We start from the raw sequence: 12,959 nt of genomic DNA, 5'->3' as shown, positions 1-12,959 counted from the left end.
CCACTGGCTGCGGGGTTTGCCGTTCCAGACAATGGGGGCTGCGTGAAGCCGCCTGCCAAAGGTTGCCGATCCCAGTATTAAAGGGATCGTCTCGTTATTGGTAAGTGCTCTGCGGAGCTGATAGAAGAAGTTAAACTTGTAATTAGGGTTGTCAAGCAATTTAAATAATGAACCACGATTACCCGCGCTGTTAAACAATAATAGAACACCACTTATTTAAATATTTTGGATGTTTTCTACATTTTCAAATATATTGATTTCACTTACAACACAGAATACAAAGTGTATAGCGCTCACTTTATATTTATTTTTGATTACAAATATTTGCAATGTAATAAACAAAAGAAATAGTATTTTTCAATTCACCTAATACAAACATTGTAGTGCAATCTCTTTATCGTGAAAGTTGAACTTACAAATGTAGAATTATGTACAAAAAAACTACATTCAAAAATAAAACAATGTAAAACATAGAGCCTACAAGTCCACTCAGTCCTAATTCTTGTTCAGCCAATCGCTCAGACAAACAAGTTTGTTTACATTTGCAGGAGATAATGCTGCCCACTTCTTGTTCACAATGTCACAATGAAAGTGAGAACAGGTGTTCTCATGACACTGTTGTAGCCGGCGTCGCAAGATATTTACATGCCAGATGCGCTAAAGCTTCATATGTCCCTTCATGCTTCAACCACCATTCCAGAAGACATGAGTCCATGCTGATGACGGGTTCTGCTTGATAACACTCTAAAGCAGTGCGGACCAACGCATGTTCATTTTCATCATCTGAGTCAGATGCCACCAGCAGAAGGTTGATTTTCTTTTTTGGTGGTTTGGATTCTGTAGTTTCCACATCAGAGTGTTGCTCTTTTAAGACTTCTGAAAGCATGCTCCACACCTCATCCCTCTCAGATTTTGGAAGGCACTTCAGATTCTTAAATCTTGGGTTGAGTGCTGTAGCTAGCTTTAGAAATCTCACATTGGTACCTTCTTTGCGTTTTGTCAAATCTGCAGTGAAAGTGTTCTTAAAACGAACAACAGGTGGTGGGTCATCATACGAGACTGCTATAACATGAAATGCAGACAGAATGCGGGTAAAACAGCCGTAGACATATAATTCTTCCCCAAGGAGTTCAATCACAAATTTAATTAACACATTATTTTTTTAACGAGCAGCAGCAGCATGGAAACATGTCCTCTGGAATGGTGGCCAAGGTATGAAGGGACATAAGAATGTTTAACATATCTGGCATGTAAATACCTTGCAATGCTGGCTACAAAAGTCCCATGCGAACGCCTGTTCTCACTTTCTGGTGACATTGTAAATAAGAAGTGTGCAGCATTATCTCCCATAAATGTAAACAAACTTGTTTGTCTTAGCGACTGGCTGAACAAGAAATAGGACTGAGTGGACTTGTAGGCTCTAAAGTTTTACATTGTTTTGTTTTTGAATGCAGTTATGTAACAAAAAAAATCTACATTTGTAAGTTGAACTTTCACGATAAAGAGATTGCACTACCGTATTTGTATGAGGTGAATTGAAAAATATTATTTCTTTTGTTTATCATTTTTACAGTGCAAATATTTGTAATCAAATATAATACTATAAAGTGAGCAGTGTACACTTTGTATTCTGGTTTGTAATTGAAATCAATATATTTGAAAATGTAGAAAAACATCAAAAATATTTAATAAATTTCAATTGGTATTCTATTGTTTAACAATGCGATTAAAACTGCGATTAATCTCCATTAATTTTTTTAGTTATTCGCGTGAGTTAACTGCGATTAATTGACAGCCCTAGTTGTAATATTATGCATCCTTGTAATAATCATGCTGTCTCCAAAGAACAAGAGGCCAATAAAAAAAAGAAGCCACCTTTCAGAGACATCTTTATGAATTATGAAATTTGTGCCCAATTCCTAGAGGAATTAGTGTGAAAAAGATGTATAGCCATACTTTTAAAAGCGACCACTGCCATTGTGTGCTTCAGTGTTTTGGGTGTCACGTAAGGTGTCTTGTGCACCCAAGAAGGGTGGCACCCAATATCAGTGGCCACTTTTGAATATTTTGACCTTAACGTTTAGAAGACTGCTCTACACTTTCTGTGTAAGCCAAAGAGAAATAACTCTATGAACTGCTTAGGGAATCAAACTGTTACAATTTATTTCCACAAAACCGTGCAATATTCAATGATACAGTGAATCAATGTTTTAAACACTTTTTAAAGGACTAAAACTCTGCAAAGAATGAATTAGCCATGCACTGAAGCCCAAGCATTTAACAGTTTTCCACTCAATTGTAGGATTTCAAGACCACCAACACTGGATACGGGCAAAGATTATCAAGTGTATTCTAGGCTGGAATTTATATTGGTCATAAGGCTAGGGCCACTGAGCAACTGGAAAATACTTCATGAAAGCTTTGGCTGAGCTATTATACTTAAGCTTAAAAAATATTCCATACTTTCTGGAAGGTTAAATTTGGGGCAGAGTGAATCACTGGGAAAATATGCACTGTATAAAATATTGTCTTTTCTGCAGATCACGCGAAATGTTAATACAACAGAGATCTATTTTACAACCCCAATCCTGCAAAAGTTTCTAGCCCTCGTGGCTGTGGAAAAAGCTTCAAAATGTGACCCCAGTGCACTCTATAGGCTCAAAAGTAGAAGGCAAATAGAACATCAAATCTATTATTTTTACATAATCTAATGATTTTAAAGCCAGTCTCATTATTTTTGGTGCGTCTGACTCATAATTTTTCAACATTTGGGGTTGGCAAATACTGGAGAAATAATAAGGTTCGTTTGCTCCTTTAAAGAGACAATACCAGCAGCTGGCCACATTAACAGGCGTTAACAATTACTTCAATTCAAAACACAGCATTGAGTTGGTTTAGATTAAAATAAAACAAGTTTATTAACAGAAGGACATAAGATAAGTGATGCCAAGTAAAGGAAATAAAGGCAGAGATCATCAAAAGCAAATAAAAGTGAAAACACACATCTAAAATTCTAAAACTTAATCTTGCAAGGTGCAGTCTTAGTAAGATGGTTTTTCTCACCAATTATTCTTTGTCCAGCATGCCTGACCGTCTCTTGGTCATTACCTTCCACAGAACTACAAGGTACTGGTTTTCCTTGTCTTCTTAGGCAAAAGTCAAAGATGGAGTCTCTCTCTGGACCTTATATTCCCAAAGAATTGTCTTTGTTCTCAAAGTCAGGAAGACCTCTGGGGGATTCCATCGCCTGTCTCTCTCTCTGGGGTGCAGGAGCCATATTAATTCTCTGTCTCTCGAGTTCAGGCGCAAGACACCCCCACTGTTTTTTTTGATAGCTTTGTTTACAGCTAATATGTAAATTAAGGTACATCCACATCCCTCTGTCTGTTTATCACCTTTACCTAGGGTAGTCTGTATTCTTAAATAGGTTCTAGTAACATTATACAGAGATAATTCATTACTTCCCATATAAGGTTAACACATGCATTTTATATTATATTACAAGGCATATTTTCTACAGACATCAATACAGAAGTGTGTAGGTGTGAATACAGGAGCGCTTACATTCATACCCTCTGAAACATCTGGTACTGGCTACTGTTGGAAGACAAGCTATTGGGCTAGACAGACCATTGGTCTCAATCAGTGAGGCCATTCTGATGTTCTTAACCAACCCAAAACAAAATATTTTATTTAGATATTCCTGATGGCAAATGAAATTTTGGGGGCAAAATTGATTGTCTTCCATAGAAAATTTCAATTTTGCAAAAATTGAATTTTCTGTCAGAAAATCATTCCGACAGAACATTCCCGATTAGTTCTATTAACCATATATTGCAGCTTTGCAAAGAAATCCAAAACTGGTGAAAAATCGCCCAATTGAATAGGCTTCTTGTCCAATAATACTACCATATAATTACCAATACTACCAGATAATTTATTTGACAAGACATGGAAATCATAATTTAAAAGAAAAAATCATTCTTTATTTTTTTATCCAGTACCCAAAAATGTGCTAGGTACCTCACAAGACATAAAGATGATACGGTCACCACTACAGATACTAATCAATCAGCCAAGGGGTTCCAAAAGTTTCCATTCTTTGGTTCCAACATTTTTTGGCTCAAACACCGAATTCTTTGCATTTCTGCTCTCCAGATAAAGAACCTGAAAATGTCCACCTTGGTAAATCTTTATATAATTATACATACCATGTAAAATGTAAACAGTAATTTAAACAATGTAAAAATTAAACTATAGGTAAATAATAAGGCAGAACTCACTATTTATTAAAATTCAATCACTAATGAATCAAAACAGAGATATCAGCTGCAAATGAATATGCCTCCTTCAAAATGTTAGCTTTCTGATTCTTCTCATCTCACATGCACATGTATATGATTACTAGTGTCAATAAACAAAGCAGTGTGGTTGTAGCCATGTCAGTCCCAGGATATTAGAGAGACAAGGGGGGGGTGAGGTAATATCTTTTATTGGACCAACTTCTGTTGGTGAGAGAGACAAGCTTTCGAGCCACACAGAGATCTTCTTCAGGGCATCACAACAGAATGCAAGGTGGAACAGTTTGTTTAGCATAAGTAGTTAGCACATATTATAAGGGACCATTCAAGGTAGAGTGGCCCGTTAAAACTGCATACAACAATCTGTAACCTACTAACCCCCTCTTTTTCTCCTATAACTGCATACTCCAGCTATATATACACACACACCATATATATAAAATAAAATATAAAGCAGATCCTGATTAAATTAAAGCTAAAGTATCAGATTCTTATTTGCATTAAGGCCATTTTATACAAATCAGGCAGTGTAAAAAAAAGGGCCTTAAAAAGGAAGTAAATTAAGTCTATTTATGTCTGCTTTCAAGCCTTTTTCACTGCCAGATCACTGTGAAAGGGCCTTAGTGTAATGAGAAACAGGCCCCAAATCTTTGAAAAATAATTATAATCAGTAAGGTGTGATTAACTAAAAAATGAATTATGCATCTGGTTTAGTGGTACAGTGTTTCCCAGTGGAATATTACTGTATGTGGAGGATAAAGACTGTGAAAGTCCAATTATGCCATGTAGAAGAGGACTGAGGTCTTTGGTACATTCTTTATATTTTTTTCATAAAGGATCTATTTATTTACTTGTGTTCTGTTAAACTCCCCATACCTTCTATTATGCAGATTAATAGGCAGAGAAGGAAAAGGATTGATGTTAGTGATGGGTGAACCTAACATATTTGGAGATTTGGTTTGATTTGGCAAAGCAAAACGCCAAGGTTTGGATGCATATCTGGAGTTTCTAAGCATTACCCAAAATATCGAGGTTTCCCACTTCCTCTATCTTCACACCCTGCCCCTTAAACTCTCCCTTTAACCTCTGCCTGTGCTATGAGGAGGATATCCCCCTTCCTTCCCTGACAGAAGCACTTTTTAGCAGAGCCTCTAAGGACTTCTCTCTTCCAAAAATCTTTTGAGAAGAGCCTCCTCACTCAGGCTTTCTTTGCCCCTAGGCCCCAATAGCAGCAGCAGGAGCGGAAATCTTCTGAGGGAGGCTTTGCCACCTTTCCTCCAGCAGAAACAGTGCTAGCCTAGCTCTGTCTATGTAAGTGATTGTGTGCTGGTATTCTCCTGTTACTGATGCAGGATTTGGAGCTTCCCAGGTGCTATGAATCATTGCTGGGAACCCCGAGACTGTTACCATGCAGTTACCATGACCAAAAAGGAAGAGGAGGGAGACTTCTCTCAGGGGAATACTCTAGGTTTGCTTCATGGCATGGACAAACACTTGGATTAGTTCTCATTTCTCCTTGAGCAGGTTTTTGAGCCTGTTCTCAGCAGACGTGCAGTGGCTGTGGGCAAGAGAACCTCAGTCCAGCAAACTTCTTTCGCTCTCTATCTCTCCTTTGTGTATATTTCTCTGCAACAAATTTTGTATTAAAAAAAATATCAGAAGTAAATATAACCAGGGTTTCCTGCAGGAAATATTACATTTGATACAGTAAAGTCCCCTCCCTCCCTGCCCCAAATACATTAGAAAAACAGTAAGAATAACTTTGTTCAATTTCAACCCTGTTGTGTTAGTTTTCCCTTAATAGTTTTGTGTTTGTGAAACATGCCAGTCCAGTAAGACATAGCACGTGACCTTCAGGACACAGCTAGTGTTCAAATGTTCCAGGACTGATTTCCTTATTCCTGAACCACTCATTACCGATGAGTGAGAAGTGCAATCCCACATCTCACCACTAATAGCGATTCCACTGCCTCCCTTGCCAGCTTGTTCCACTGCCTAATGAAACTCTCCCTATAGTTATAAAGTTTTTCTTAACATTTAATCTAAATCTTCCCTGCTGCTCATTGTGTCCCCACTGACTCCAGAGAATAATTGATCCCTATTCTTTTTTTAAATATCCATTTTTGTACTTGCAGTTACAGCATTTTTCCCTCTGCCTTTTTCAGACTAAACATGCTAATTTATCTTAAGCTTCCCTCTGACTTTTATCGTTTGTTGCTGCTGCTCTCCTCTGAATTCTCTGCAGTTTCTTTATGTCCCTTTAAAAATGTGGTGTCCAGCAATGAAATCAGTGTTCTAACAGAGATCCAACTAACACAGAGCAGGTTGCTTCCTCTATATGTAATATACTGATTATTACAGCCCACTATACACATAGTCTTATTTACAACAGCATCACATTGCTGACTCCTTTCTAAACTAAGGTGAACAGATTTTCTTCTACACTGCCAGGGAACAGAGTCAGACCCGGGCCAGAAGCATGTACTCTTACATTTCTGCATGTGACCCTTTTCCTGTTTCTTCTTCATTAACCAATTCAGTGCTGCCAGGCTGTAGAGATGAGCTGAAGGTCATAGACTTTGATCGGTTGCATTTCGTACCTGGTACTTTTTCTGCATCCCCTACTGTGAGAGGAGGAAAACACAGACTCTGCTGAGAATTTTTTCCATTTGTCAGTCAATGGTAATGAGGAAATATTTAAAGCTAGTTTAAATTATTACCTGTACGCTGGGCTGAACTATCCAGTTACAATGATTATCTTTTAGTTACAAAAACAATTAGCAGGCAAGCAGCACTGTTTTGATAGAAGGAAAAATACAACCTTAAAGCTGCTTTGAATTTTGAAATATGTTATTTAACCGGAATCAAATACTGTAATTCTTTTGTCAGTCCCCACTGGTAACCACTGAATACTTAGTCAGAGTGTTGTAAGACCCGTCATTCATGCCAATGAGCAATTTTTAATAACATTTTAAAGAAACAGATGTTCTCTACAAATCTTATGGCAGAAGAACACTTTATTTTGGGTACCTCCAAAACAAGCCATGTTAATATGGGCACTTAGATGCACAACTAATGGACTGGATGGATTACATTCTCTTCCAGGTCTGTCAGCAATTGCATGACAGCATTTCTCAAATACAGTCACCGTGGCTGCATGCAGCTTTTCTTGCAGCCACAGTCTCCTGGGCTGTGATGGGAGGGGGGAGGGTCAAAGTAGTGGCCCCTCTCTGCTGCTCCTGGATGCACCACCTTGGTGTTGGTTGCTGGGTCCACCAGCAGGGGTCGGACCCTGCCCCCTTCTGGAGACACCTGGGGTACAGCACCAGAGAAGCAGGCAGCCAGTGAGTTCTCCAACATCCCAGGGGCAGTGGAGCTCAGACTTTGGGCTCCAGCCCTGGGGTGGCGGCGTGACAGGCTCCAGCTGCATAACTTCAGGCTCTATCCCCAGGCTCCATCCCCCGACCGGAGGGCTTCGGGCTCTGACCATGAGACTTCAGGCTCCAGTTCCCCACTGCCTCCCCTTAATCCCCATCCAGGGCTTAATTTGTCTGTAGGCTTGCCAGGGCTGAGTAAGTCTGCTGTGAAAAGTGATACTTGTATGTTTGTTAATAACACTTTTCACAGCAGACTTACTAGCTAGCAATAAATAAATTACAATGATTTGAATGTGTATATGTGCATATTTATTTCTTTTTTCCTAAAGCTAATTAAGTATTTTAGGAAAAAGTGTGAAAGTGGCCACCAGCAAGAGTTGGTGGCTGCATTCTGAGGCCACCAAAAAATTTTTCCTTAGAACCTGACCTAGATCTACTGTGCATATACTTGACTCAATGACAGAGATGGGAACAGAACCTAGGAATTCTAGCTCCTACCTCTCTGCTCTGATCACTAGACCACAGCCACGTTTTTTTCTGGGGAACAACAATGCTGCTTGGATAACTAAAATAAACTACAAGTTAAAATGCCTACAGGATATAATGAGTGCACATTTTGATGAATACATTATGGACTCACAAATGTCACACAACTGACTGCATTCCTTTCAGCCCCTCTTGCAACATTCCAGAACACAGTGCTAATACATCTGGTTACAAGGTGGATGACTACCATACCATCAGCTTGTTTTAGTAAACTAAGTTGCTTCAAAATTTTAAATTAAGGGGGAGAAAAACAGTAGGATAAGGAAAGAAGCAAAGAGTATAAGGAAATATCCATATTTTGCTTATATTCTTACAGTAGATATTTTGTACAAGAAATACTCTGTATACTAAAACTAGACCCATCCCCTCCCCACAGCACACACTCATTGCGCTGGAAGAAGTGGTCAATAAACACAAAATTTTCCACAGAATTATACAGAAACATTCGTGCTAAATACTTTTGTGCTAAGCACTGTGAAAACTCATAGTGTTCAATATCTCACACACAGTATCTGTAGTAGGCCTAGGAACTGAACATTACATTGTGGTTCAAACCATGAAAGGATACTGCTTCTCTGCATCCTTAAGGATTTATTTTATATTTCCTCCAGATAGAATGAACCTGAGCTTCTTTATATAGCAATGTAGATTTCTTTGATTCTTCATTAACATTAAAACATTCAAAAAGTGAGAAAAATAAGGTTTCAGCTCCCTGAGGGCTACAGGTGTGATTGTGAGAACACACAAAGCCAGGTGCCTCTGGTCTTTCTATGTTTGCATTCTAAACTAGCCCATCAGGACACGGACTGTCTTGGTATTGGTAACTTGTAAAGAGCACATTGTTGGCACTTAGCAAAATTAAACAACAATACACGAAAGCACTTAAGTAGCTGCTTAACTTTAAGCATATATTTAAGTCCCACTGATTTCAATAGGACTTAAGCATGTGATTAAAATCAAACACAAGTATGAGTGCTTTGCTGAATAGGGATGGTTTCCTGATTCAAGACTATAACTAATAAGGATTTTTTTTTTTAATTCTTGTGAAGGGAGAACGCTGCAGTAATGACACAGTTAGCTGTGCCATTGCCAGGAAGTGTTATCTCCAGTTTTTGTGTTAGTAAAAGTGTTCCCAATGGAGCTGTAATTTAGTTATCATATTGAGGGTTTTTTTCAGGGTAACAGATCAATTAACTTGGGTGACACTGATAAGGCTATCTTTGAGACTGGGCATTTCCAGTACTCATTATAAATGCATTATTAACATTGTACAGATGGCAGATTAGGTCATAGAGGTGACACAATAAGTCACAGAGGTAGGGGAATAGGACTGTTTTTAAAATATTTCATAGAACCCAATTTCATAGTATTCCTGGTGGAGAGGACCACACAGACAACATGCTGCAAGTGAATCTACATGCAGACAAGTCCGAGTTCATAAGAATGACAGGTTTCTTACCTGAATATTTTCTTTCTTTCTGTTAGCAGTGTCTCTGAGTTCATTACTAATGGGTTAATGCCCCCACCTATGGAATTTGGAGGTGATCTAATGTTGCTGGAGAGTCCAAGACTAAGCTCTGGCCACTAGAAGAGTCTTTCCACAGCTGTAGGAACACTGCATTAACCAATTATTAGCACTAAGACAAATCGATATAAGGTATGAAACTAACCTTAAGACAATATAAGTCTAAGTCTCCCTTTAGAGAAAAATGTCAATGTCTGTACTGGTCTGTATAAGCTACCAGTGTGGGTTGAATTTGGAGAGAAGCTGCTAACAAAGAAAATTATCAGATAAGAAATTTCTCATTCTGTTGCACAGCTTCTCTCCTCATTCATCACTAATGGGGAGTAGCGAGCACTGAGTCACAGTGGGGTGGCGGGGAAAGGATAAGCAGAGATAAATTATTATAGCAAAATAATAGGCAGGAATAAAAGTTTTCCCCCATATAAAGCAAGAGTTTTATAAACTAAGGAATTATGTGGGAACCAACCCAGTAGCACCTTCTTACCAAAGGATGCCCCTGCAGAGAAACAAAAACTTACTTTGCAAATCTTCCTTAGATGAGGCTCATACACGTTCCCCGCAGTGACTCTACGGACTGCTGTGAATAATTTCCCAGGTGCCTAACATGCCAACCGATGTAGGATTTTTACATCGTGCCTGCAGCAACTTTGAGGCTCTAAGGCTCTGGCATTTTGGATTGAATGAAATGAACAGAGTACAACTGGGGTATGTATGATATGATATATCTTCAGAGCTCTAGGAATTCCCATTTATGGCACAACCTTCCAAGGGTTAGAACCATATTATAGGAGAGCTTACCTTGAACAACAGAAAAGTTTTTGAAGCTATAAGAATAACTTTTTTCCTCATGACAAAGGCAGAGTGCTTCTTGTAATGACACAGGAACTAATTCCAAAACTTGCCTTTTGGAGGTAATGGCGATGAGAAAGGCCAGCCACAGGCTTGTCTAATCTGTCACTCTGATTAAACCTGGCATTTGATACTCACATAGAGAATCCAATGTGCCTGTCTTCAAAATGTCACTGTGGCTAGTACTCACATTTATAAGGTGCATAGATGTAGGACTCCAACCAAGCCTCCTGGAGAAACTCTAATGTGAACGAGATCACCAGAACTTTGGGATTATTACTACATTTGTATTACAATAGCACCTAGAGGTCAGGGCCCCACTGGGCTGGGTACTGCATAAACAAAATGCAATCCGTGCCCCCAAAGAGCTTTCTGTTTCCCCTCACACCAGAAATGTAAATTTGACCAGATCAATGAATGAAATATCCTGATTGAGTTTTGTTTGGGTACCTCACTATATCAGAGGTTAATGGAGAATCCATGCTGAACTACACTTCTCTTCCGATGTCCAGGTTGTTAAGTGTAGGTGTTCACAGTTTGAGTGAAGGAGTTCCTGCTTCAGGAAGTGTTGTATTTTCTGCAGGTACAAAATGCCTTCTAGGCTAGTGGAGGACAAGAAGGAGAACTTAAACTCTCCCCTTTCCATTTTTCTGCATCCTTTATGAGAACTGTCCTGAAAGGCAGGAGATTCTTCTCTACCCGGGACATTATTTCTATTGCCATGGAGAAGCTTTGACCTCTGGTTACTCCCTGGTTTTAGAAGGGATATAAACTTTCATGCCTGAATCATAAGACAACCGCTACTGGGAGGTAGGAGGAGACTTCCTCTGCAAGTATCTTAATTGCCTACTTCATAGTTCTTGCACATTCTACTGATGCAGCTGGCACTGGTTACTGTCATCGAAAAGATATCGAACTTGAAGGACCACTTCTCCAATCCCATATGGCCATGTTTGTGGAGTTTGCTTTTTTTTCCCTTTAAGACACACTCTGGTAGAGGTATCAAAATCAATTAAAACGATGTGTACCATGAGATTTTGAACATTTGTCTTCCAAGTATGCTAGTTTCCAAAGTGAATACACAAAGATCTAGAGTGAACATTGGGCTCACTTTCAGCATGTTGTTTGTACTTACCTGACCATAAAGTGGAATTCAGAGGCAACCTGAGAATGGCACCTAAATTTTGATTGCATCAAGTGCATATTTCTGTGTCCTCAGAAGGAATTTCTGCAGGTGTATTTTGAGAAACCTCCTTGAGATGCACCAGCAATCCTAGCCATTGGAGATAATTGGCTATTGATGACCCCTCAGGAAATTACTTATGCAACGATGGATCTCTGCAAATCTTTACCATTATAGTCAAATTATGGCCAGAACCATGTCTGTTTTGACCTCTGGGTGAGCTATTCTCTGCATTGATATCAAAAGTTTTTCTTGATTTTGACGAACTGGTGGCTATGAATCCTTTCCAGCAACTGTCCAGTTATGAATAGGTTTGTTTCTCTGGGCAGGGTACTTATCCACATGTTGTCTTTGCATGGTGTAGGTGTGTAACGTGTGACCTGTGCCTTGCTGTGACTGCTAGCAGCCACTGATATTGCAGAGGTCAGATCAGAGGGAAGAGTCTTGTACAGGAATTGTGAGCTCTCTTACACAAATACTCCATTTGTCTTTGAAATGCTGAGGATTGGAGGAAATTTCATCTAGGTTTCCTTGGAAGCTTCTGCTCCAGATTTTTCCTCTCTACCAGGTGATAGTACCTTCTTGAATACCCAGGGTGTTGGCAGCTACCAATGGATTGCTATGCTAGCTTTGATAATGAGGGTTGAGGCCTCTCTGCAATCTCAGCTACTAAACTCTCTAATGTTTCCTCCTATAGCTCCACACCTGTAAGTTTGGAGGCACAAGATACCTGTTTAGAATGATCAATGGCTATTCATGCGTGTAACATGGCTTCCTTGTAGCCACCAGCTTAGAATCCATTGCTCATCACAAATCACGTCATTGGTTTGACCAAGGCAGCACCTGAGACATCTCACGCCAAGTAAGGATCATACCCCGAGATGAGGAGCAGTTTGTTTACCATGAAGGAGGCTTTCCTTACTATATATATATATATATATATATATATATATATATATATATATATATATATATATATATATATATATATATATATATATATATATGAAAAACTTTGTCCTGAATAGCTTCTAGAGCTGAGGCTTTGAAATTGCTGTGCAGTGTGTCATCATTCTTATGGTGTATGGCAGGGACATGCTGGCCGCCACTTCCTGCAGCTCCCATTGGCCGGGAACACAGAACTGTGGCCACTGGGAGCTGCGGGGGGCAGTGCCTGT

General features: G+C 39.2%; 1 protein-coding gene across 1 annotated transcript in view; it reads right to left on the bottom strand.

The window, feature by feature from the left end:
* Positions 1-6,788: 6,788 nt before the first annotated feature.
* The window catches only part of LOC135883706 (sodium/hydrogen exchanger 2-like), a 52,294-nt gene continuing 46,123 nt past the window's right edge, over positions 6,789-12,959 (bottom strand). The window contains exon 12 of the mRNA XM_065410942.1: positions 6,789-6,925. Within this exon, the coding sequence (XP_065267014.1) occupies positions 6,789-6,925 (137 nt within the window). The remainder of the gene's footprint in view (positions 6,926-12,959) is intronic.

This window comes from Emys orbicularis, chromosome 9, assembly GCF_028017835.1.
Source record: "Emys orbicularis isolate rEmyOrb1 chromosome 9, rEmyOrb1.hap1, whole genome shotgun sequence".
Classification (NCBI taxonomy): domain Eukaryota; kingdom Metazoa; phylum Chordata; order Testudines; family Emydidae; genus Emys; species Emys orbicularis.
This window is presented reverse-complemented; position numbering and strand designations above follow the sequence as displayed.